We start from the raw sequence: 26,005 nt of genomic DNA on the forward strand, positions 1-26,005 counted from the left end.
CTGAGGAAGTTTCTTCCCCTTCATGACAATGGACTTACTCTTTCTTGGAGGGTAACCAGGGCTATCCTAAGAGAATTCCACTCGGAAATCTTACTTCGTTAACCTTGACTTTGCCCCTTCAGATTGCTTCTTGTTCCCCAAACTCAAAAGACATTCAGAAGAATGAAACATGTGTCTCTCAAGAGCACCAACATGCCATTTTGATTTCGTGTAAATTGAAGAGGGAAGAATTGTATTATATGTGAACTATATGCCAATAAAACCTTTAAAAAAGAAGAGGGAAGAATTCTTCAGGGAAAGAGCAGAGAGATGAACATATCTCCTTCAGAAGTGTAGATAGGCCTCAGTGGAAGGGATGTCTAGAAACAATAGCTTTACCCATTGGAGTTTGATTAAAGTTTCTGTGATTTTGTAGCAATACTTTCTGACTTATTCTCATGTATCATTAAAAAGTCTTTAGGATACTTGAAGTTACTAAGGGCAAAGCTTGTTATCTTTTGACAACATTAAATGCACTTATTTTCTTTTATTGTAGAAATTCAACTCACTGCCTCAAACAAAAAATAACTGTGAAATTTGTGAAGAACGAACCTAACTTGTGTTATAACTCAGAGGCTCTGTTTCCACAGAGATTATTCATAGGGCAAAATGGACTGCTTGCATGCCCTGCACTGGATTTATTTAAAGATGAAAATAATGAGGTCCCCAGTATACAGTGGTATAAGGTAATTTTATTTCAAGTGTAGTATTTTATATTTCCAACAAATAAAGGAGTTTTCTCTTATGAACAATAGAATGAATTTTCAAAATGATTTTTGTATTGTACACTGTAATTTCCTCCCCAATTTGAGTGGTGGATCCTATTGGGAAATTTAAAAAGAAACGTCAGACTGCATTAATTTAATTTGAAGATTAACTAAAACCTTGTTCTTGCTTTGATTTATCGAGATCCAACAGACAAATAGTAGTAGAAACAGATGACAATTTTAGGGTATTTTTAGAGATATTTATTAAGAATGTTATTTTTTGTGTGCATGTTACTGGCATTAAGTGGTCCTCAAATAATTTCGTAATTTCTGTAATTACCTCAAACATGAGTTGATTAGCATTCTATGTTTTGGTATCTTTCATCCGATGGCCGACTGGAGTTTAAATGGTGAGTCAGCTTCCGGAAGATGAGATGTATAAAATAAATAAAAGCCGTGAAGGAGGAAGTACATTATTGCCAAGAGATGCCCTCAAACATGTTTTTCTTGTGTTAGCTTGCCTTCATAGCGCTAGGTTCATAGGCATAAAATGTAATACCCTAATAATATATTTTTATCAAGAAAAAGCAATACAGTGATTAAATATTTATTTATGCCAAGACACTTTTAGTCACCTTATTTTATATATAACAGATGCTAATAGGAAATAATGGGTTTTTCCAGCTCTACACTGACTGTTACTAATTATTTTTCAATGCTTCCTCCTTCTTTCATGCAGGATTGCAAGCCTTTATTTCTTGACAACACAAGATACATTGGAGTAGGAGCTAAGCTCTTCATAATGAATGTCACTAAAGAAGACAAAGGGAAATACTCTTGTCTTACATCGTATGCGTACTTGGGAAAGCAGTATCGTATTTCCCGTGTAATAGATCTCACTCCTGCAGGTGAGTCTTAGCTCCAAGCCTAGGTGGTATGTTAGACCTGGAAAGGCCCACATGCCATCATTGTAATATCGTTTCTAGGATCTGTAGCGCCTTGATGGTGTAATGCTAAGTCAGCAGTGTGAAACTACCAGCCAATCCATGGGGAAAGATGGGCTTTCTACTCCCTCAAAGAGTTACATGCTCAGAAACCCACAGGGCCAGTTCTACCCTGTCCTACAGTTATGAGTTAGAATCAACTCTATGATACTGGGTTTGGTTTCAAGTTGGTTCATTATGTGTGATCCTAAAATAAGTTCAATGGTTTGTTAAAGTTCACAAGTTTAGTTTAGCTTTTGTTTTGTTTTTTGATTGCTAAATAGTATGCTCCCTCTGACCCCATTCTTATTTTAAATGCATTTATAATGAAACAGACTTTATGAACTGTGTCTTCCGGCTGAACTAGGGTATTTGTGCCTGGAGGTGGCTTCCAGAGGTGTTTATGGGGCTCCTGCGGGCTAGTGGATGGGAGCAGTTCTGGGGTATTGTGCTTGAGGAATCTGAGTGTTTGGCAACAGGGATCATTGGCACGATGGGGTGGGTATTGATGGACTTGGGAGCAAGGTGCACTCCCAGAAAATGCTCCCTGTTAACTCTGTGAGCTTAGGCACGTTACACAATCTCCAGTGATCGACAAGAAAGGGATCATAAGACTTCATGAGGTTGAGTTGATTGCAACCTCTCAGGGCCCCAGAGGACAGAGTAGAAGTGCCCCTCTATGAGAGCAGATCACCCCATCTCCTCTCCTGTGGAGCAACTGGGGAGCTCGAGCCACTGAGCTTTTGGATAGCAACCCATCACGTAACCATTGCTACCAGTGCTCGGGTTAGTGTTATATACTCCTGGCCAGTTGTGAAGGAAAAATAAAAGCTCCAAGCTAGACGTATTTGCCATCCAGTGGAATCATAGTGACTTTATGTGACAGAACAGAACTGCTCCGTGGGGTTTGCTTGGCTGCAATCTTCACCAAAGCAGAACAGCCGGTTGTTCCGTTTTGGTCCCCACTGGTTGGGTACAAACTGCTAACCCTTAGGTTAGCAGCCCAGCATACTTTGAACCGCTGACTTTTAGGCCAGCAGCGCAGGGCGAACCACTTGAGCCGCTCAAGGATCTTGCAAAGTCTGAGCTCACTAAATAGCATGTAGGTGGTGGTTCTCATGAATTTCCACAGGTTTCCAATGATCTCTGAACCATTAACCACTTTCATAGTCAAGGCAATTTAGGACAACAAATTCAGATGTGCACCTACAAATTATGTGTGAATGGGTAGAATGCTAGCTTTCTGTAAATATCAGGACTTTCTAAGGTTTCAGTGTTATAGGCTCTGAGGGTTATTCTAACAAAGGTTTTTGTTTGTTTGTTTTTGTTTTTTAAGTTAAAGGATTCTTTAATAATAAGCATGTTGGGACAACAGGTATGAATTGAAACTGTTTCAGGTAAACTTGTTATATGTGTTTACATAGAACTACCATTCCCAATTATATAGCAATTACCTTCTTGCAGATTTCCCTTTTATTAAGTAAAAAAGTATTCCTTGCCTTGGTCCAACAAGAATCTGAGACTCCTGATTGATAATGATCTTTATACTACGAGTGTCTCTCTGGCCATTGTGGAGCTCTGATTTGTGTTTCTTTGGGGACAGAGAGTACACCAGCAGACACTAGGGGAACTGGGCACTTGGAAGTTAAAAAAAAATACATGAAATGTGATTTTAGATTCCATCTGTCTCCTTTTCTGATTCTATATGCAGAAACAAAATACTTTAACCAAGGGTCAGCTGTATTTCATTCTCCTCCCAAGGCCCCCCACGATGCTTTCTGTTGGTCCCTGGAGTCAAACACATTTCCTGAGCATTAGCTATGTGGGCACCAGACACTGTTTTAGAGATGTATGTGCATTAGAAGACAAAAGTAACAAAAACCTGCCTGATGGTGCTTGCTTTCTTCTCCTTTGCAGTCTCCTCCTCTTTTTTTTTTTTAAACTATGGTTAATAGAGGGCCTTTTTGGTCATGGAGAAAGCCATGAGGTCATTCTCCTTGTAAATACAAGCCAGGTTCATTGGGAGTGGGGGGAGTTATTAATACTCTTGTGCCCGTTTTAATCCATTGCAATTTCCCCACAGCAAATGGCTAGGATCAGTTTCTTAGTGCTGCTGTAACAGACACATCATAAGTGCCTGGTTTTAAGAACAGAATCATCACCATCTTCTTCTTCTTTTTTCATTCACAGTTTAGGAGAACAGAAGTTTAAATCCCTGGCACTAATTCTTAGGGATGAGTCTCTGTTCCCTGTGGGGAAGACCCTCTCTCAGCTTCTGTAATCGTGGCCCTTGATCATGCTTACATGTGTTTTGGCCTTTCTAATGTGTTCTGGTTTTCTCTGTGCCTGGGAACCCTGCTGGTGTTACTTTGTTGGACTGCTAACTCCAGAGTCAGTAGTTCAAAGCCACCAGCTGGTCCATATGGGAAAGATGAGGCTTTCTATTCCCGTAAGATTTACAGGCTCAGAAACTCATAGGGCCAGTTCTACTCTGTCCTGTAGCATTGCTATGAGTCAGAATTGATGTCAGGGTAATAAATTTTGTTTTCTTTTGTTTTTTCCTAGTTTCTTCCTAATCAACTCTTTTACCATATTAAATGCGATTAGTCTTAAGGCATATTCTTCCCTGATAGGGCAAGCCTCATATCCATTACAAAGAACATTCTATCCCAAATCAGATTGAAGTCATCGGCATAGAGGCGTGTGATGCCACCACCTGCTTTGGTATCTTTTCATGATTACTTGCTTCTCCTTGTTTGCTTGAAGAGGAGAATTTGTTTGGAGACCCAGAGTCGTGGAGGGCAGTCCAAATACACGTGGTTTTTGGTAGCATCGAGCTTTCATAGCTTCTTCTCTGAGACAGAGGATTCACAGCTTGTTCTGATCTCTGTATTGGCATCCTTTCTTTTTCTCTTGCCTCCTATCTCCTGTCACATATACTTTAAGGGAATGCCTGGAAGATGTCCTTTAGTATACTTGGCTAAATGTTGTCACCATTTGTGATTTTTAATATGTAAGTGACTTAGAAGTCCCTGTGAATGTGTTTCTTAAAGAGAAAACTGCCATCCAAGATCTCCAGCCTGTAATCATGAAGCCAGCTAATGAGACACTGGAAGTGGAACCGGGTAAGTGATCTCTTATCATGATGTACTGAAATCAGTGTTTTTAACTCAAAATTAACATAAACTGTATTATTACTGCGCACACCACAACAAAACAAACACACACTCCATACCTTGAAGTTCACTCTAACTCACAATGCCCCTTCTTCTGTCCAATTAGAGGTGTCCTCCGCAGGGCTCTCAAGGGCTGATAGTTTAAGAAGTGGATCACCATACCTTTCTTCCAAGAGGCCCCTGGCCGGACCTTTTTGTTATCAGCTGAACATTTTTACCCATTTGCACCACCTAGGGATTCCTTATCACACCGCCTAAGCCCTTTCTAAATCGATCTCTAATTAGAGGAGACATGGAACTGATTGTGTGTTAAACAATTACTTCCGATTATTGATTTGTTTACTCCTTGTAGCAAATGTGTTACAGCAGTGTATTCTTTGTTGACTCTCCTCGGTTATGGACGGTTACAAATGACAAGCACACCACTCGAAGCACCCAGCTCAGCGGAATGTGAGGGATGCCTGTGGTTCACGTTATGGGCAGACACAGAATGGATGTCTTCCTGCCGGAGTTAAGCGTTACGGTACTACAATAATGCTGCGCTTCAAAAGGATGACAGTCAGTGTAGAGAAAGACTTTTTCAAATTCGTGAAAACATTTATCTCTAGAGAAAAAGAATCCTGTAAGCCTCTAGCTCGGTACTGTCCAGTCAGGAGCCAGCCAAGCACTTCTAAGTGATGAATGTGTCCATTACAATAATATAATTTTAGAAGTTAACTTTTCAGTCACACTGGCCATATTAGATGGCACAGATCTAGAACCTAACCATGATGGCAGAAAGTTCTATTGGGAAGCACTGGCGCAGATGTGAACACAAATTCTTATGTCAGGAGAGCAAAGATCAGGCTTGCTTTGCCTTCCCTTTCGTAATAGTAACTGCTTGATGACAATGAACAATTGTACATAGTTTTGAAGTGGAAAATGATAGGTACAAAGGGCTATGAAATAAAATTTAGATATTAATATTAAAGAAAAGGCAGGAGACAAAAATATTAGAAATCAACTGGAAAAAATCATACTAGAGTAAGAAGCAGAAGATCTGTTCATGTTTCTTGGGCTCTGGGCTTTGCCCAGGAGCTTTGTCTCTGGTGTGGGTGCTAGTGGGTGGATTGTTGATGTGTCAAGGAAGTAGAGAACAAAGTAAATTGAAACCAAAACAGTAAAAGAATAATTCTTTTTTCAGTTCTTCTGTGTACCAACAGATGGGGCAGTGCTGCTTAAGGATGTATTATAACAATAGTGCACAACTTTGTTTTAAAAAGGAGGAGGGTATAGGAAGGATAGAACACAGAGCAACGATATCAACAAAAGAATAGCCGAGGTCTAGACCTTGCCCTGCAGGGCGTTGGGGGGGGGGGCGGATCAGGACTGTGGGGAGCATTTGGGATAGTGTATGGTAGTATGTTGTTTTACTGCCTTGTGGTCTTTTAGGATGTCTGGGTAGGGAAATGATTTTGGTGTCTGGAATGGCTGAGAGTCCTGTCATCTTATGATTTAGGTGACTTCTCTTAAAGGAGTAGAGCTCTGGTGGATCAGATTAGAGGGGATGGGGTTCACTTCTATTGGATGATGGAGGTGACCAAGTGAGGGTGGAGGAATGGGGTCTGTGCCTGCCACCGACCTAGGTGGTCTGGGAGGGAGGAATGAATTAATAGGATACTCACAGGGCAGGTTGCTTATAAGCTTAGGGTGCTGAGGTTCTTGGTCTTTTTCTCATGCCCAGCTCCCTGCCTATGCTTCATAAAACCACTGGTGCAGTTTCTACTTGTATTGTTATGATAATACCTTGCTAATGAACCAGGTGTGTATTGTCTGCTAACAAAAGACATTATTAAAAGAAGACAAAAAAGAGCCCACAGATGGCTTTACTTAAAGGCTTGAAGGTAAACATGCGGCCATCTAGCCCAGAAGCAACAAAGCCCACATGGAGGAAGCACACCAGCCTGTGTGATCACAAGGGGTCAAAGGGACCAGGTATCGAGCACCAAAGAACAAAAAAAATCATATCATCGTGAATGAGGGGGAGTGCGGGGGTGGGGGTGGGGGGAAAACCGGGACCCAATGCCCATCTGTGGACAATTGGACATCCCCTGCAGAGGGGTAGTGGGGAGGAGACAAGTCACTCAGGGTGCAGTGTAGCATCAACGAAATACACAACTTTCCCCTCGTTTTTAAATGCTTCCTCTCCCACCACCCCCGCCACTATCATGATCCCAATTCTACCTTACAAACCTGGTTAGATCAGAGGATGTACAGCGGTACAGGTAGGAACTGGAAACACAGAGAATCCAGGACAGATGAACCCCTCAGGACCAGTGGTGAAAGTGGTGATACCAGGAGGGTGGAGGGGAGGTGGGGTAGAAAGGGGAAACCGATTACAAGGATCTACATATAACCTCCTCCCTGGGGGGATGGACAACAGAAAAGTGGGTGAAGGGAGGCAGTGTAAGATATGATAAAATAATAATTTATAAATTATCAAGGGTTCCTGAGGAAGGGGTGAGCAGGGAGGGAGGGAAAAATGAAAAATGAGGAGCTAATTCCAAGAGCCCAAGTGGAAAGCAAATGTTTTGAGAATGATGAGGGCAATGAATGTACAAGTGTGCTTTACACAATGACATATGTATGGATTGTGATAAGAGTTGTATGAGCCCCCAATAAAATGATATAAAAAAGATGGAGGTGAGGGGTGGGGGGAACATGCGGAGCTGTGCCTCAGGGAGAGGGGATTAGTTTTGTCCAATGAGGCTGGGGCTCGCCTACCCCCCACCCCCGACTTGTGTAGAGAGATAGTTTATTCACTATTTATGCCTGCTCCAGGGCTGCCCTGCAGAGCTTTCCCCACCTGGCTTGGAAGACTGTTATATTCTTGCTATCTGGGAGCTAAGGCTGCAAGTGTATCAGACGGGAACTCCCTTGGCTTGGGCAAGAGCCTAGCCTATTTGTGCTGATCTCCATCCCAGGCTGGTCAGCCAGCTCAGCTCAGCCAGTCAGCCAGTCTAGCTAGCTGTGGGACCGGGACAAATTGGTTGGAGAATTGGGAAGATGCATTCCACTGGTTTGTGCCAAAGGCTGGTGACGAAGGGGAAGACTATTGGTAGGTGTTGCGTCTCTTTTGTTTTAATACATTTGTGTCTACTTATCTTTATGCTGAGAATCTTGCGGTCTAGAACTGTAGGGTGTCCTTCTCTGTGGTCCCTCTGAGCTTGTCTGCAGAGTCCCCCCCCCCCATGTGTGCCCCTTGGTTGCCATCTTGCTCCACCTCTGTCACTCGCATTCTTCATAGTGAAGCACAAGAGACACATTCCCATTGAATTCCAGAGTTAGACAAGGGTGGTCATATTTCCAGAATCACCTCATATGCTATCGAATTGTCCATCCACCACGTTTCTGTCACTCTATCCCCTTACAGTGGCGTGTGGGTTGTTCTAAAGCTGGAAGCTGTGTCACTGGCATTTCAAAGACTAGTGTGCACCCTGAAAATGAACAGGTTTCAGTGCACCTTCCCGACCAAGAACAAACCAAACAAAGAAGGAAGAGGCTGTGCACTTCTGAGGAATTCGCCTTAGAAAACCCCAAGGGTCGCATCAAAATATTGTTAGATATGCACAACCTCATGAATAGAAGTGGAACGGTGTCAGAGATAGTGCCTGAAGAAAAGCCCCTCGGGTCAAAAGGCAAACAAAACATGACTGAGGAAGAGCTGTCTCCTCAAAGTAGAGTTAGTGATAATGATGCAGGCGGAGGAAGGCCTTTGGGAACTTCATTTGCTGATGGAGCATGACTCAAAATCAGAAAAAAACCATTGCAGACATCAATTAAAAGTCAGAAGTTGGAATGTGCAAAGTATGAATCTAATAAAATTGGAAGTTTAAAAAAATGAAATGGAACCCATAAAGATCAACCTTCTAAGCATTAGTGAGTTGAAGCGGACTTATGTTGGCCATGTTGAATCAGAAAAATCATATGAATTACTATGCTGGGCATGACAGATTCAAAAGGAATGTCATTTCATTTGTTATCAAAAAGATCATTTCAAGATATAAATTGAAAGTACAAAGCTGTCTGTGACGGATACTATCTAGTCACATACAGCAAAATCCAATCTTTATAATTATTATTCAAATTTATGCACCAACCACCAAAGCTAGTGATGAAGAAACTGAAGAATTCTACCAATGTCTCCATTCTGAAATTGGTCAAAGGTGCAATCAAGATGCACTGAAAATTGTCGATGATTGACATGCAAAATTGGAAAAGGACCAGTCTTGGTGATGGAGAAAAGGCTGGCAATTGCATGGTAGAATTTTACAAGACCAATGACTTATTCATAGCAAATATCTTCTTTCAACAACATATAAGGTGACTTTACATATGGACAACCCCAGATGAAATACAGAGAAGTCAAATTGAGTATATCTGTGGGAAGAGATGTTGGGGGAGTGCTCAGTATCAGCCACTAAAACCAGGCCAGGACCAGGTTCTGAATGGCAAGAACATTTCAAGAACAGATTTTCTGTATTGTACATTAATGACAGAAGATCTGATGAGCTATGGATTTCAACTCACTGTGAAGAACACCAAAATCTTCACAACTGGATCAATAAATAACATCCTGTTAAATGGAGAAAAGATTGAGGTTGTCAAGGATCTTGTCTTGCTTGGGTCCACAATCCATGAATACAGATATGGCAGTGGAGGAGCCAAAGGATGCATTACATTGGGTAAAGCTGCTGCACGGGACCCCTTTAAAGTGGTGGAAAACAAGGATGTTGCCTGAGGACCACAGTGTGCCTGACCCAAGCCATGGTATTTGCCATCGCCTCGTGTGCATGTGAAAGTTGGACATGGAGTATGAAGACCAAAGAAACATTGTTGTGTTTGAATTGTGGGGCTGGCACATAACACTGAAAGTACCGTGGGCTGCCAAAAGAAGATGACAATGGGAAATGAACCACATGATCAAGCAAATTTAGGTACTCCAGAGACTCAATCCTTAGGATGTAAACAGAGACAAATTTTCATTGCAGTATGATTCAAAATGACAAAAAGGTAGAAAGAGTGTACATGTCCATTGGCAGATGAGTGTATAGACAAAATGAGGTGCATCCATACAATGGACTATTACTCAAACATAAAAGAAATGATGTTCTGATACATATTATGACCTGGATAAACTCTAAAAACATTATATGAAATGAAATAAGTCCAGATACAAAAGTACCATTATTATATGTTCTCACTTCTATGGAATTTCTAGAATAAGCAAATGCAAAGGGGCAAATGTTTATTAAATGATTACAGTGGATGAAAGAAGATAGCCATAAGGAGCTACTACTTAAGGGATACTGAGGTGTTTTTTTTTTCAGAGTGGTGAAATCTTTTGAAAATAGTTGATAAAACTTTTTAAAATAGATGATGCTTGATGCAATATGGTGAATATGATTAATGTCACTGACTTGTACATTTTAAATGGTTAAATTGGCAAAATGTTGTTATGTATATTTTACCATAATAATCTTATTAAATTGATTGACAGGATCCTACACACAATTGATCTGCAACGTTACTGGCCTGGCTAATACGTACTGGAGCTGGAATGGATCCGACATTGATGACAATGATACAGAGTTAGTAGAAGACTTTATTATGTAAGTGTGCTTACAGCCAGTCGTGCAATAGAAACATTGTGATACTAAGTTCAATGTAATAACTTTGGTGGTTTAATTTGTAACAAGCGTTCATTATCAATGGATTGGTCCTAACTTTCATGCCGAATTTATAAAATTGTGTACATTTAATGTAAAACTACGTGTCATTGTGGTGTGAATTCCAGACCACTGGAAGGTTTTCTTTTCAATGTATTCATATATATGAATAAGTGTAAAATTCTTACTACTATGTTTTCTAACATGTATCTCTAACCCGTGGGTGGCTACAGACAAGTTCTTTCAGTAATACTTGTCTTCGTTTCTGTGAGTCCAATCAAACAGTGGTGTCCTAGGAGGTCTGTCAGGCCAGTTATATTCAAGGCAGAGAGGTTATCTTCCAGGAGGTTGTGGTGACTGGTTTTGAGTATTCTAATGGGGTAATTTTGAAGATTTCTTTGAAGGACTCAGGATGAGCATGGGGCTTATAAAGAAGAAGTATTTTTAAAATGTAAATTTGCAGTGCGAGAAGGAGGTCAAGAAATTCACACCGAAGACTTTCTTTGACAATGGGCCTGGCCGTGCCTTGAGCAGTGTACTAGGACATTTCTCTGGAACAACTTCTCCACTCCACTCTACCACCCCAATTTTGCTTCTTCAGCTCTTTTCATTTTTTCTTGTTATCCAAATACAAAGAATATTTAAAAGGACTCAGGTGCCCTCAAGGATGCTAAAACTGCCACTTAAAGGTGGTGTAAATTAAAAACAAAACTGCATTCCTTGATAGCCGGAATTCTCGGGGGAAGTTAAGAGCAATGGGAACAGCACCTGCAGGAATATATAGCCCTAGAGGGGGATAAGTCGAAGGACAGCAACTATGCATTTTGATAGTTTTGTTTAATAAAGGTTTCTATGATCTCTGTGGCAATATTTTTGACTTACCCTTGAATGATGCAACAGTCCAGTAAAACCATTGTCCTAGAGTACTTAAAGATGGCTAGGAATTAAGCACCCTATTGCTTAAAAGTCACTAATGACTACTGGTTACCTCCTGAGAGGGTAAAGCCTTTAATAATATGTCTCAAGCATTCTTAATACGTTCTCTTTGTTCTTTGGGAGCTAGGATGCATGTGTCTTTCTTCTACCTCTTCCTTTTTTCCTTTTCCTCTTCATCAAATATTGTAGTTTAAATTTGATTTCTCTGCTAGTGCATACGTACTGTTAATGGTCTTGGGATATAAAGTATCCTGCGGGCATGGTCAGCAATCTGATTCTTGTCATTTTAGTAATTATTTCTGCCACAATCTTCCTTATAAGTAAAGAGATAAGCCAGGTGTATTCTTACTTGGCATTGATGCAATTTACTCATTTTTATTTTCTTTTTTGAACAGAGTGAAAAATCATCACACAAACAGTCAAATAGCAATCGTAACACTTAATATTTCACAAGTAGAAAGTAAATTTTATCTACATCCATTTGTCTGCAAATCCATAAATTGGTATGGCAAAAGTGCAGCATACATCCAATTGATACATCCAGGTAAGCAAGAAATGACGTGTTGGAAATGCAGCTTTGTTTTTACGGTGACTTTGAGGTTCATCATTTGAAGTTCACTCCAGGCTATTTTCTCTGCCTAGAGTGCTCTATGCTTCCTCTTAACTTCCTGTTCATACTCAGCTGAACTGCTTCGTCGTTGAAGATGCTATCTACCCTTAACTCAGCTCACTGCCCAATAGGGATCCTATTAGGAGCCCTAGTGTGGTAGTGGTTATGAATTAGGCTACAAGCCAAGTCAGCAGGTCAAAACCACCAGCCTTTCTATGGGAGAAAGACGGGGCTTTCTACTCCCATAAATAATTACAGTCTCAGAAACTCACAAGGATAGTTCTACCCTGTCCTGTAGGGTCACTATGAGTTAGCATTGGCTGATGGTGGTGAGCTAGGTTTGGGGTTTGGTGGGTCTGTGGTATGCACTTCCAGAGCACCATATGTTCCCAATTACAGGATCTATCATACTTAGTTCTCTCTGCTGGATTGTAAAGTCTGTGATCGTGCAGACAGTTCATCTTACTGTGTTCATCTGGGTTGTGTAGAGAAATAAATCCAGTGACACTCATATGTGTATAAAAAAGAACTTTTTGTCTAGAAGTAATTTCATATGAAGTAAGCATCCCAGGCCATCAGTCCCATACTGGCCAGAGCCCTCTTCAGACTCATCCCCCTGCAGACCAGTGACGCAGAAAGGCGAAGAGGGATGCGGGAAGGTCTGAGGCTGGTGTCCACACGGGGCTACCCCTGGAAGCAGACAGTCTCACCGAGTACGAAGCCAAAGGGGCGAAGAAGGAGAGGGAAGTTCCTAGCTTCTCCCTTATAAGAAGGCGACACCCCAAGGAGGCATCATTCATTTATATCTTGGCTTGACTTCCACCCCTGCACTTTTGTACAAATTCAAGTTGTCATAAACTCTAACTGCCACACAAAGTATTTCCCAAGCTAGTATTAACTTAGGTCTGGTCCATTACAGGCACCTAATAAACAGTTTGAGGTGGATGATTGCATGAATGATTGAATGGAGGCATAGAGGGAAACTCTAAATATCTATTTTCTAAATAGAATATTGGAAGTTACTGGGTCTCATTCTATTGGAAAAAATTGGGGAAAAATTACAGCCATTTTTAGAATTAGTAAGTGTGGTTAGCAAGATCACTGGAATATATGTGTCTGTCAGAATACTAGCAGCCCCAAACCATAATTATATTTAAAAGTTAATATGTACAGGCAACAATCTCACTACCATTGAGTCCATGCTGACTCATAGCAACCCCCCTCAGACCCCCATGGGTTTCCAAACCGTAACTGTGTATGGGAGTAGAAAGATCAGTCTGTCTCCCTTGGACTTGAACTCCCACCATGCAGACCATAAGCCAATTCATAACCCCTGCACCACCAGGACTCCAGGTGCATCAAAATGATCAAATAATTAGGAATAAGTTTAGCAAAAGCTAATCAAGGCCTTTATAATACAAGCTAAAATAACCTTGTTGATATACATGAAGATCTAAAAATATGACAGGATATATAATGTTCATAAATTGAAAGAGTCCATATTCCAAATATGTAAGTTCTCTCCAAATGAATTGGTAAAGTCAAAGCTCTTCCAGTCAAGACCATCAACAGGGGTCTGTGTGCCTGTGTGTTTAGGATCCATGTGTCTTTGGAATATGTCTCTATATTGCGAAGTTTCTTCTCATTGTCATATAGAAATGCAAAAAGGGCCCAGAATCAAACTGATTCTGAAAAACAACAATGAATCTGGAGGACTTATACAACTAGAGATCATGATTTCGTTAGGGCTGCAGTGGTTGCAACAATGGGCTCAACAATTGGAGAGCAATTGGGAGCATGGCTCATGAATGGGTCGTGTTTCATTCTGTTGTACATAGGTTGACTATGCATTGCAAACAACTCAATGACATCTAAGGACAACAACATAAGGGTTGTAAGTGTGAACTATCAGTTGGGTCGACTGGCTATTGATCTAAGGAGATGGTGTGTCTTGATTCCCGCCTCATACATATACCAATTCCAGAAGGATCAAAATTCTAAATTAGAAAACTGAAATAATAAAAAGCTGTCAGATTTTCTACTCTCCGTGCCTACGTGGTCCCTGATATTTAGAAGACTCTTTCTTCTTCCTTCTACTTTCTTTTCCTCTGTCACCTTTTTTTCTTTCTCCCCACACCCCTCCTTTTTGATGTGGACTGGGATCATTCTCATATATAACCGCCCTTAGAGACTCCCAGTGGTCTCGCGGTGTCGGTGTTGGGTTGCTGACCGCAGGATCAGCAGTACAAGCCCAGCCGCCGCTCCATAGGAAAAGATGTGGCTGGCTGCTCCCACGACGATTTCCAGGCTCAGTGGTAATGAATTAGCTTAAGGTTTTGAGATCTCCTTTGCGCCCTTTCCTCTCGCTCAGCGTTCACCATCGGACTCTCCTCATGCTGGGATTTATTGTAGACTTTTGAATGAATTTGACTTTTATTTGTTTTTCTATAGAATACTCTAACCATAATCTTTGGTGATTTTCTATGTAGCATGCATTATACTATTTAGATGGAAATTGAATAAAATGTGCTATAATTTTATATAATATCCAGGCTAGAGTGCATTCTTTTGTATTCAATATTAAGTGTGATATAATAACGGGGCTAATCCTAAATATAGACCAATTCCTAATATGACCTCTCTGAGATGGTCATGGTTGATGTACTCTGTTCAAACTTTTCACACTGGTGTGCCCATTGTTTTTCTCTTTTCCACTGTAGTGCGTGATTTCCAGAATTACATAATTGGGATATTTTCCATATTAACAGTAGTAATTATGTGCTCCATCTTCATCTATAAAATCTTCAAGGTTGATATTGTTCTGTGGTACAGGGATTGCCGCTATGAATTTTTCCCAGGAGAAGGTAAGATTTTGAATTCTATGCAATGTTTTCTTGTTAGTGATAGAGGAGAGTTCAACTGCTCTGGAAGATGGCTAAGAGGGTTTACACTTAAATATGAAATGGAAATGTGAAGTGTACAAGGAGAGTGATCACCCTCATTCATAATGGTTGTTATCGTTAGGTGCAATCAAGTCTTTCTAACTCATAGAGACCCCGTGCCTAACAAAACAAAACACTGCCCGGTCCTGCAACATCCTCACAATTGTTATCTTTGAGGCCATGGTTGCAGTCACTGTGTCCATCCATCTTATGGCACGCCTTTCTCTTGTTCATTGACCTTCTCTGGATCGAGTATGATGCCCTTTCCGGAGATTGATCTCCCCGATCACAAATCCAAAGTATTGACATGAAGTTAATACTGCCTTACTTCTAAGAGCCTCTGGTTGTACTTTTCCAAGATAGATGTGTTTGTTCTTCTAGTAGCCCAAGCTGCTTTCAATAAGCTTCACCGACACCATGATTCACACGCATTGATTCTTCTACACTTTTCCTTGTTCATGGTCCACCTTTCACCTGCATACGAGGGAACTGAAAATGCCATAGCTTGGTGCAGGGACACTTTAGTCCTCAGAGAAATTTCTTCACTTAGCACTGTAAAAGAGGTCTTGTGCCGCAGATTCGCCGAATGCAGTAATGCCATGTCATTTCTTGACTAATGATTGGGGATCCTACCGTAATGAAATCTGTGACAGCTTCATGCTTTTCTCCATTTTTCACGATCCTGTCTATTGGTCCAGTTGTGAAGATTTTTGTTTTCCTAACATTGTGTTGAAATCCATACTGAAGTCTGTAGTAAGTGCTTCCAGTCCTGAAAGGGATTTCAGCAAACAAGGCTTGGCACCTAATTTTCACAGGTGGTTCGTAAGTGTTCTTCCCATTCTGATGGGTCATTATTCCTCGCGTAGTTCGGTTGGGGGATGATTTGCTGAGCATTCGCATTGAATACGCATAGGGAGAGGATGTAGCCCGATGCTCTTGTTTCCTGATTCTAAACCCCCAGTGTTTCACTTTGCTGTTCCAGCAACTCCCTCTTGTTCCGTGTACCGTGAACACAATGAAGCGTCCTTTATTCCCATTCTTCTCAATGTTATCTGAAAATCATTGTGATTCACACGGTTAAATGCTTTTGTATAGTTAGAAGCACAAACAAACATCTTTCTGGTATTCTCTACTATACGCCCAAATCCATTTGACAAAAACAATAACTTTTTGCCGTTGCCTCTTCTGAATCTGTCTTGACTTTATGGCAGCTCTCTGTTGATGTCCTGCTGCAACGATTTTAAAATTATCTTCAGCAAAAGTTTAGTTGCATGTGATATTGCTTAGTAATATGTGTACTCTGTTGGGTTACCTTTCTTTGGAAGGGGCACAAATACGGTTCTTTTCCAATAAGTTGTCCGGGTAGTTGTTTGAGTACTGAGTGATTCATCAGCTTGTTGAAGTGTTTCCATTGGTATTTCATCAATTCTGAGAACCTAGTTTTTTGGTTAATGCATTCAGTGCAACTTAGACTTTTTCCTTCAGTACCATCAGTATTTGACCATGTATACTACACCTGAAGTGATTGAATGTCAACCAGTTGTTTGTGGTACAGTGGCTCTGTACCTTCCATTTCTTGTTTGTGTCCTGCATCCTTTATTATTTTTTGCATGGAATCCTTCAATATTGTAACTTATGGCTTGAATTTTTTCTTCCCTTATTTCAGATTAAGAAATGCGGAGTGTGTTCCTCCTTTTTCACTTTTTAACTCCAGATCTTTCCACATTTCTTTAATACTTTACTTCGGCTCATTCAGCTGCCCTGTGAAACGTTCTGTTCCACCCTTTGATTTCGTCATTGCTTCCACTTGCTTTAGCTACTCTCCACTCAAGGACACGTTTCAGAATCTCTTCTGATACTCACTTTGATCTTTTATTTCTTCATGGAGGATGTGCTTAATGTCATCTCTCAGCTCTTCAAGTCTGTGTGATTAGTGTTCAATGCCTCAAATCTGTTTTTGTGATATTCTCAACTTCAGGTGGGATACACTCACTCACTACCACTTCTGATTCATAGGGGCCTCATAGGACAGAGTAGGATTGCCTCTCTGGGTTTCCAAGACCATAAGTCTTTACAGAAGCAGAGAGCCTCATCTTCCTTCCATGGGGCAGCCAGTGGTTGAAAACTGCTGGCTTTGTTGTAAGCACCCAATACATAACTGGGACACATCAAGGTCATATTTTTTTTACTTTTGTGGACTCCTTCTCACATTCTTTTACTTCAACTTCTAAACTCAAAACCAAATTCATTGCCATAGAGTTAGTTTTTACTCGTGGTGACTCTATAGGATCAAGCAGAACTGCTCCCACATGCTATTGGAGCTATACATTTTTATGAGAGCAGAAAACCTCATCTTTCTCCCATGGAGCTACTGATGGGTTTGAACTGTTGACCTTGCAGGTAGTAGTCCAATGCATAACACATGATAACACCAGAGCTCCTTACGTGTGAGCGGTTTATGGTGTGTTTCACAGTCAGCCTCTTGTCTTGTTTGGGCTGATGATATTGAGCATCTCCATCACCTGTTCCCACAGGTGCAGTCAGGTTCATTCTTGTGCAACCCCTGTGTGAAGTCCATGTGAATGTTCACCATATATGTTTTTGAAAGAACTTGTTTGCAATAAAGAAGTTTTGGTATTGCTAAATTCTGTTGTGCTATTTCCACCTTTGATTTGGTCACCAAGTTCACATGCCCAACTATTGCTCCTACTTCAAAAGAAGCTCTTGCACTCAAACTTGCCATGTCCATCACAGCTCACTCATGCCTAGGATATCGATCTTCCATTTCATTGTTGGTGACTTCTAATTTTCCCAGATTCATACTTCATAGATTCCACATTCCTGTCATTAATGGACCTTGGTAGCTGCTTTGAGTCAAACCCCATCAGCAAATGAAGGTCCTGAAACCTTTACCCACCCATCTCATTATGAGGGACTCAGCTTAAGAAGGTGAGTGCCTTCGAACCTGAATGGCTCATCATCTGGCACCACATCTGACAATCTACTGTGACTCATAAGGTTGTCAACAGCTAATCACTTACATGTGGGCAGCCTATTGCTTCTTTTTCCCATCTGAAAACTCCCCTGAAATTTCTTCACCCTTGGGTGACCTATCTAGTATTTGAAAGACTGGTGACATAACTTCCAGAATCACAACTTTGCATATCAGGCCAGTAGAGCACATTGACATGCATTGTCATATATAAGTATCATTTCATAATTAGTATGATCTACTTTTATTGAGGTTGTAGAAATAATGATCCCTAAAGCATTTTGCCCACAATAACCTAGTCACGGTTTTTTAAACCGTGCAAAAAAATAATAACATCACAATGAAGTATCAAAGGAAATGAATATTCTTCATCCCAAATGAAACTTTCACCTCTTGTGGATGAATTTTGAAAGAAAGCTCCTTAGATTTTAAATAAGGGAAGCTAACAGACCATTAGGAAACACAGGGTGCTGGGTAAGAGAACGTTGTGGGATTTGGGTATAGAGAGAGCAATTTAAATATAGCAGAATAGTAGAGAAAAGGAGGAAGGAGAATTTGGGGTTGCATCTTTTGGGGAAAGAGACACTAACGGAGAGGTAGCACATGGAGAGGTAGAGACATACAATCAACACCAGATAAGAACAACTTTGTAGTAAAGTACAATAAGCAAAAATCTTGTAAGAAATCAATATTTTAACAAGGCATCATATGAGAGGAGGAGCGCTGGTGCAATAGTGGCAACTACTTGGACTGCGGTCAGCAGTTCAAAACCACCAGCCGCACCTTGGTTTCCTCCTGTGAACTGTTACAGTCTCAGAAACTCAAAGAAGGCAGTTCTACCCTGTTCTGTGGGTCACTATGAGTCGGCACCAAACAATGGCAGTGAATTTGTTTTATTTTATCATATGAGATAAGCTTTACCAAAAAAAAAAGTATTGCCACAAAATCATAAAAGCCTTTATTAAACAAAAGTATAAAAATAAGAAGCTATTGTTTTTCCGCATATCCTGCATCTAGGTCTACACACTTCCGAAGGTGGGGTCTCCCTGTTTCTAGTCCTTCCTTGGAGTTCTTTGTGTTATCTTGACATCCTCCTCGGACACGTGAACGAGAAGGAAAATTCTCTGATGCCATATTTTTGACCTCTTTCTCTTCAAAGCAGTTTTTAATTTTAAAAAGAACCTTCTTCATAATAGGCCCCATATGATCATCCTTTGTCCTTTGAGGAAATCTATCAAGGTTATGCTTCAGGCTGATTTCTCTTCTTTGAATTTAACTGGCCATCAGATGCCCCTCCATCCCGAAGCCACTCTTTTGAGTGCCCCCTCCACCCTGCCACACCCCCCCCCTACCCTCCTCTGGCCCCAGGCACCATTAGGAACTTATACAACTACATTATAACTGGAAGAACTCAGCTACAGCCACCCATTGATTAAGGAAATAGATTTAAACATGTTTTGTTTGGAGTATACCTTTGCAGGCATGACCTGGGAGCACGGTAGCAATACTTGTTAACTTACCGTCATGCCTGTAGTATTATAGCTTCGTTCATAATATGGTTCAACATTTAAATGTGAAATGCACGCTTGTGGTACTGACTTCATCTTTTCTATTTCCTTTTGGATCTAAATGTGTTATATTTCCCTTTAGCTTCAGATGGAAAGATCTACGATGCATATATACTGTATCCAAAGACCATTGGGGAAGAATCTGCCTCCGACTCAGATATTTTTGTGTTTAAAATCTTGCCTGAGGTCTTGGAAAAACAGTGTGGCTATACCCTATTCATTTATGGGAGGGATGATTATGTTGGGGAAGGTATGTATACAATGAATAAAAAGTAAAAGGTTATTATTGTGAAACAAATTTTATGACTGGAGTCAGGTTCCATCTTTACAGAAAACTGTGGCACAAGTGAACATTTTTGCCAATTTTAAGAACCTCTTCTAATGGTGTATGGTAATCTCTTTCACTTAAAACAAAAATACCGAAGACAAATGGGTACATAAGCAAATGTGGTGAAGAAAGCTGATGGTGCCTGGCTATCAAAAGATATAGTATCTGAGGTCTTCAAGACTTGAAGGTAAACAAGCGGCCATCTAGCTCAGGGGTAACCAAGCCCACATGGAAGAAGCATACCAGCCTGTGTGATCATGAGGTGTTGAAGGGATCAGGTATCAGGCATCAAAGAACAAAAAAGTCAAATCATTGTGAATGAGGGGGAGTGCAAATTGGGGACCCAATACCAGTCTGTAGGCAACTGGACATCCCATTACAGAAGAGTTGCAAGGGAGGAGATGAGCCAGTCAGGGTGCAGTGTAGCAATGATGAAGCATACAACGTTCCTCTAGTTCCTAAATACTTTCTCCCCCTCCACTATCATGCTCCCAATTCTACCTTACAAATATGGCTAGACCAGAGGATGTACACTGGTACAGATGGGAACTGGAAACACAAGGAATTCAGGACAGATGGTCCCTTCAGGACCAACGCTGAGAATGGTGATACTGGGAGGGTAGAGAGAAGGTGGGGTAGAAAGGGGGAACCGGTTACAAGGATCTACATATAACCTCCTCCCTGGGGGATGGACAAAAGAAAAGTGGATGAAGGGAGATGTCGGACAGTGTAAAAATGACAAAATAATAATTTATAGATTATCAAAGGTTCATGAGGGAGGGAAGAGCAGGGACTGAGAGGGATAAATGAGGAGCTGATGGCAAGGGCTTAAGTGGAGAGCAAATGTTCTAAGGATGATGAGGGCAACGAATGTACAAATATGCTTTACACAATTGATGTGTGTATGGATTGTGATAAGAGTTGTATAGCCCCCAATAAAGTGACTTAAAAAAATACCAAGTATTGGCTCCCCTCATATATGATTAGAGCAGTAGTTAAACCATTTATATTTTATTTTGAAAAGTTAATGAGTTAGGCCCAATAGTTACTTTATAACTAATAGAATAAAATGTGTTGTTAGTTGCTATCAAGTTGATCCCAGCTTATGTCTGCCCATGTGTGCAGAGTAGAATGCTCCACCAGGGCTTCCCAGGTGGGACTTTTCAGAAAGAAGTTGCCAAGTCTGGCTTTCAAGATGCTGTGGGTGGGGTCAAAACACCGACCTTTCCACTAGTAACCAAGCACTTAACTGTTGCCACTGCCCAGGCACTCAAAACAAAATAGGAGTTGTATGTATGTGTATATATATATATGTATATATATATATACATATACATACACACACAACTGATTATTGTATATATACACAACTGATTATTATATATATAGATATTGTATATATGTATATACAATATTGTATAGATATATATATACAACTGATTTTTCTTAGTACTCAATGTAGTATTGGGACTTTGTAGTTGACCTATGAAAGAGAAAACTTCTCAAATGTTAAATGTAAGTGAAGTATAAAAGACCACTAGGGGATATAAAGGCAGAGAATGGAAGAACCAGGTGGGGGGGAGGGTGGAGTTGGTGCTATAGAGAGTGATTAAAATTGAATTCTACTATGCTGTGCCTCATCTTTTCAGACATTGTTGAGGTCATGGATGAAAACATAAAGAAAAGCAGAAGGCTGATTATCATTTTGGTCCGAGATACATTGGGATTCAGCTGCCTGGGGGATACCTCTGAAGAACAGATAGCCATGTATAATGCTCTCGTTCACAACGGCCTTAAAGTGATCCTGCTGGAGCTGGAGAAAATCCAAGACTACGAGAAAATGTCCGAATCAATTAAATTCCTTAAGCAGAAACAGAAGGTCATCCGATGGCCAGGGGACTTTACAGAGAAGTCACAGTCTGCTAAGACAAGGTTCTGGAAAAATGTACGGTTCTACATGCCAGCTCCAAGGAAGGCACCTTCATCCTCACACCTGATGTCTCGAGCCTTGAGCCGCAACTCTACAGAATCATGTGAAAAGGGGGTCCACGTTCCGCTTGGGTAGCATGGAGACACGTGGGCCAAGAATTGTTTGGGTGGCTCCTGTCTAAAAGTGTCCTAGGCTGGTCTGTGCTTCCTGTCCCCTGAGGTTGCCTAGAATCGGATGACTACAGAGCACGATGGGACAATGGCAGGCCAGATCAAGAAGAGTAGAGTGTTTGGGACCGTCTTTTAAAAAGGCACGAGCTGATGGGATGTTCCTCTTAAAGCTTGAACTGTTGAGAAAAGGCCCAGGGATAGCACACGAATGAAGAGAAAGCGCAGCCAGCTGTCAGCATCTGAGAAGGTTTTATGACGTCGGCTGTGTCCCAAGGGTTTTGATGTAGGGCCTTTCTGGGAACTCAGAGGCATGCCCCACCCACTCCCCAGAGCAACTGCCCTGGGCAGTGCGACAGGACTGTCTGGCTGATCTCACAGAGGAAGGTAGAATTATTTATTCTTGGTAAATTTGACACGTGCCTTGCATTTTCTATGCACACACACAGCCAGCAGTCATTTCCCACAGAATGTCATTTCATAGACCTGTCAAACTGTCATTTCAACAGCAATGAGATGCTTCGGGATGCTCAGGTTTTGAAATAACCCTAGCTTTTTGAAGGAGAGAGTGTTTTGAAAGCAATAGCAGCAGAGAGCTGGTTTACCTCTATGTTTTCCTCCCTGGAATAGAACACTTTGTTCCTCTTTGCCTCCATGCATGTATTGGACTTATTCCTTCTCTGAAAAGACAACTACGGAGTCGTGTTTGGTCCCGGCAGGCTCTGTCACACACAGCCCACAGATTAACCACCGATGAAACACGGCTCCCACCTCATTATGCTCCGGCGAACACAAACCAACCAAAACAGGGCTCCTGGCTCATGAGCTCACTTCCTCCCAGGAGCACTTCAACCCTCCCCTCCTGCAGGCCGGCTTCTGAGTGTCCTCACGGCTTCCCTGCACGCTCCTCACAAGCAAACGCCTAGCTCAGCCTCAGGCCCCTGCAAGCCTGGCATCTCCTGCATCTGCCCTTGCTCTGCCTTTCTGCCAGGTTTTCTCTGTCTAGAATGCCTTCTCTCGTTTTCTCCAGCTCAGAGTTTATACCCAGGAGACTGCATGGGAGCCAGCGCTGAAATGCTCTTTCCTCTTGGTCTGCTTGGGCTTCCTGTTCATGATCACTTCCTGAGAAAGTATATGCTTTCCACAGCCAGCAGCTGTACCCTCTGGGCAAGCCTCTATACGTGTGTCTCTCAGTGCCTTCCACAAGGCATTTGCACATACCACATGTTTATTTGCATAGCACTATATTTTTATAAGACCTCAGATTATATAATGTTTGCAATTCTAATTTTATAGAGAGAACATGTGAGCTAGTTTTTTTGTTGATTTTTTAAAAAATAATGCAGTTAGCACTACTGGGCTGAGGGCTGGGACCTCAGTTTCTGGCCCATAACCCAGTGCTTTGAATACTTGATGTTGAGTCCATAGATGTCCCCACCTTGGATGGGCAATTGTGTGAGAAGAAATGACACTTCTGGAAAGAGGTAGCAACATTGAGGAGTACTTTTATGTAAGAAACCTCATTCCATGTCTTGAGTGTTGGCATTTTCAAAAATGATGTTTAGAGTTTAGGAATTTTTTTCCTATCTTCATACTTTTTTTTCACCCAAAAGTAAATAACCCTTAGTAAAATAAAAATGTAAACAATTTATTTATTTATTTGATCAGGTAGGCGATAAAAAATATTTTACAAAGTTGAAGGTCAGTCCTCGGGGTTGGGAACTATCAGACCTGGAGGAGCAGCGCTCCGGGGTTTCTGTGCCAGCGTCAGATGGACACGGGCATGCTTACAAAAGCGGTGTGGACCAGGAGGCGAAGTCGCCTGCTGCTCATATTCTTAGTGTCTGAGAGTGGATTGACACAGTGTTTGCAACACTGGACTCACAAAGAGCCACCACCACGGAGAGGATGGCACAGGCCCAGACAACGTCCCCATATGACCTACGTGGTGTCACCATGAGCCGGGGCCGACTCAACAGAATCTAACTAGGATGCTAAGAAATATCTAATGGCAGGCGTGAACACAAAATTTTATTTGGAAGAAAATGATATTCTTCTTGTCCCCTCTCCAGAGCAGTCAGAGCCAGACAAACACACAGAACAGACTAGTTGGAGTCTTGTCCATCGTCTCTTCGCTGCAGTTAGACAGCACTGGGTCGTGCTGCTGTGGTGGGGAGGTCCTTTTCAAAGAACGTGCCTTGTTCCCGGTGGCAGCACCCACAGAGGGCAGCCGGAAGCCCAGCTGGAGAGTGTCATGTTCCAAAGGTACCTTTAAGGAGCTGCAGCTAGAGACTGCGGCGGATGGCTTTTCAGGTGCTGCTGATAGAGGGGGATGGCATGAGTAGCAGCTAGAAAGCCAGCTCTGCAGATCAGAATTAGAGACACAATTGGCCAGGAGGTAAGGGCTGGCGGTGGTTGATGGGAAGCAACCCAGAGTTACAATTAGATTTCACCTGGCACTCAGGGAGGGACAAGAGTCTACTGATCACTGTGGGTGGAGGAGGCGCCCAAACAGGAAAGTGAAATGACACACCCTTAGGTCAGGGAGGATTCCAGAGGAAGACACAGCACACCCGGCTCCCAATGAACTTCCTGTGACATTTTGTTTTCCCTGAAATCTTTTTCACCGCCCCTTGTCTGTGAGGGTTTACTGTACTTCGTGATAGTCATTTTCAAAATTCAGCTTTTAAGTATTTTTTAAAAAGCTTGTCATTGCAACAGATGATTTAATTACCAGTTGTTAGAACTGGTTTAGCATCGCTGATATTTTCCCTCCTAACTTTATTTCATCGTATCTTATATGTGCAACAAAAAGAAGGGGTTGAGCCATTTTTAATGACATTATGGATAAATGATGTTTGCACTGGTTCATGATGAAGGGTTTTGTGTGTGAGTTTTGTGTCTGTTTTTATTTTTAACATTTTGTATAATTCTGCAGCAAATGCCAAGTATTTTTCTATATTGAAACCCCAGATTCCTGCACATCATATATCATTCATCAATGTACTGTACTTTTTTCAAATAAAATTGCTGAAACATAACAGTGAGTAATATCATTAAACTAACCTCTGTCTTTTTAATGTATAGTTTTCTGGCACGTTCCCAGACCTCAGCTAGTGTGAGGATGCTGGCGTCTCAGAGAGCTGGGAGGAGTTCAGAGGCCTTCGGTGAAGTTACAGTGAACTGTAGCTCCCCCTGTGTACCCTCAAATGCACTCTGTTTCAGTATGCTTCTAGAATGGATTAAAATGTTTTCCTATTATTATCTATTTTCTTTTTCAAAAAAATTGATAAAGGCAGCATGGAAAGACTTAAATTTTATAAAAGGTTTCTGTGTATTTTCTCTTGTGACTCGGTGGGTGAACAAAATTGGCAAACTGGGTAAGCAAAGTGCATGCTCTTTTGAAGTTCACAAGCTGGGTTAGCAGGGCGTCCTTTGGGGCCCACCCAGTCAATGGCTCTTTATGCTTATATTGCAGCATTTCTCATGAGCTGGTGGCTCTGTTGGGAACTGAGGAGAAGGCAGCAGACGTGGAGGTTTTGAATCAGAGAGCTAGAAATCCTGCTTCCACCACCTACCTGGTGCCATGTGAGAACACATTCCTTGTGCACCAGCTTCCTTGTCTATAAATGGGTAGCATGCCTTATGAGAGGTAGTGTAAGAATTAAAAAGGAATTCTGATGGTGCCCAGCGTAAGTGTTGGACTGCCATTTCAAGGTCAGTGGTGCAAGCCCACAAATGATTCTGTAGGAGAAAGTTGAGGCTATCGGCTCCTGTAATAATGTGCAGCCTTAGAAAGCCTATAAAGAGGGCCACTGTTGAATCAGAGTCTATTTGATGGCGGTCGGTTTGGAAAAGGGTCAAAAAGGAGACCGAATATCCTGCGACAAGCACAAGACATAGCATATAGTGTGCCTGC

General features: G+C 41.5%; 1 protein-coding gene across 5 annotated transcripts in view; it reads left to right on the forward strand.

Annotated features, from left to right (window-relative positions):
* Positions 1-25,344, forward strand: part of IL1R1 (interleukin 1 receptor type 1) — a 54,926-nt gene extending 29,582 nt beyond the window's left edge. For 4 of the 5 annotated variants that reach the window (XM_075563327.1, XM_075563325.1, XM_075563326.1 and 1 more), the window contains 8 exons: positions 536-725; positions 1,486-1,654; positions 4,783-4,854; positions 10,445-10,556; positions 11,945-12,093; positions 14,880-15,023; positions 19,744-19,911; positions 21,639-25,343. In XM_075563327.1, the coding sequence (XP_075419442.1) occupies positions 536-725; positions 1,486-1,654; positions 4,783-4,854; positions 10,445-10,556; positions 11,945-12,093; positions 14,880-15,023; positions 19,744-19,911; positions 21,639-22,054 (1,420 nt within the window). In that variant the 3' untranslated portion in view covers positions 22,055-25,343. Of the gene's footprint in view, positions 1-535; positions 726-1,485; positions 1,655-4,782; positions 4,855-10,444; positions 10,557-11,944; positions 12,094-14,879; positions 15,024-19,743; positions 19,912-21,638 lie in introns of all 5 variants that reach the window. The other variant, XM_075563328.1, reaches the window with a different exon arrangement.
* Positions 25,345-26,005: the final 661 nt, after the last annotated feature.

This window comes from Tenrec ecaudatus, chromosome 11, assembly GCF_050624435.1.
Source record: "Tenrec ecaudatus isolate mTenEca1 chromosome 11, mTenEca1.hap1, whole genome shotgun sequence".
Lineage (NCBI taxonomy): Eukaryota > Metazoa > Chordata > Mammalia > Afrosoricida > Tenrecidae > Tenrec > Tenrec ecaudatus.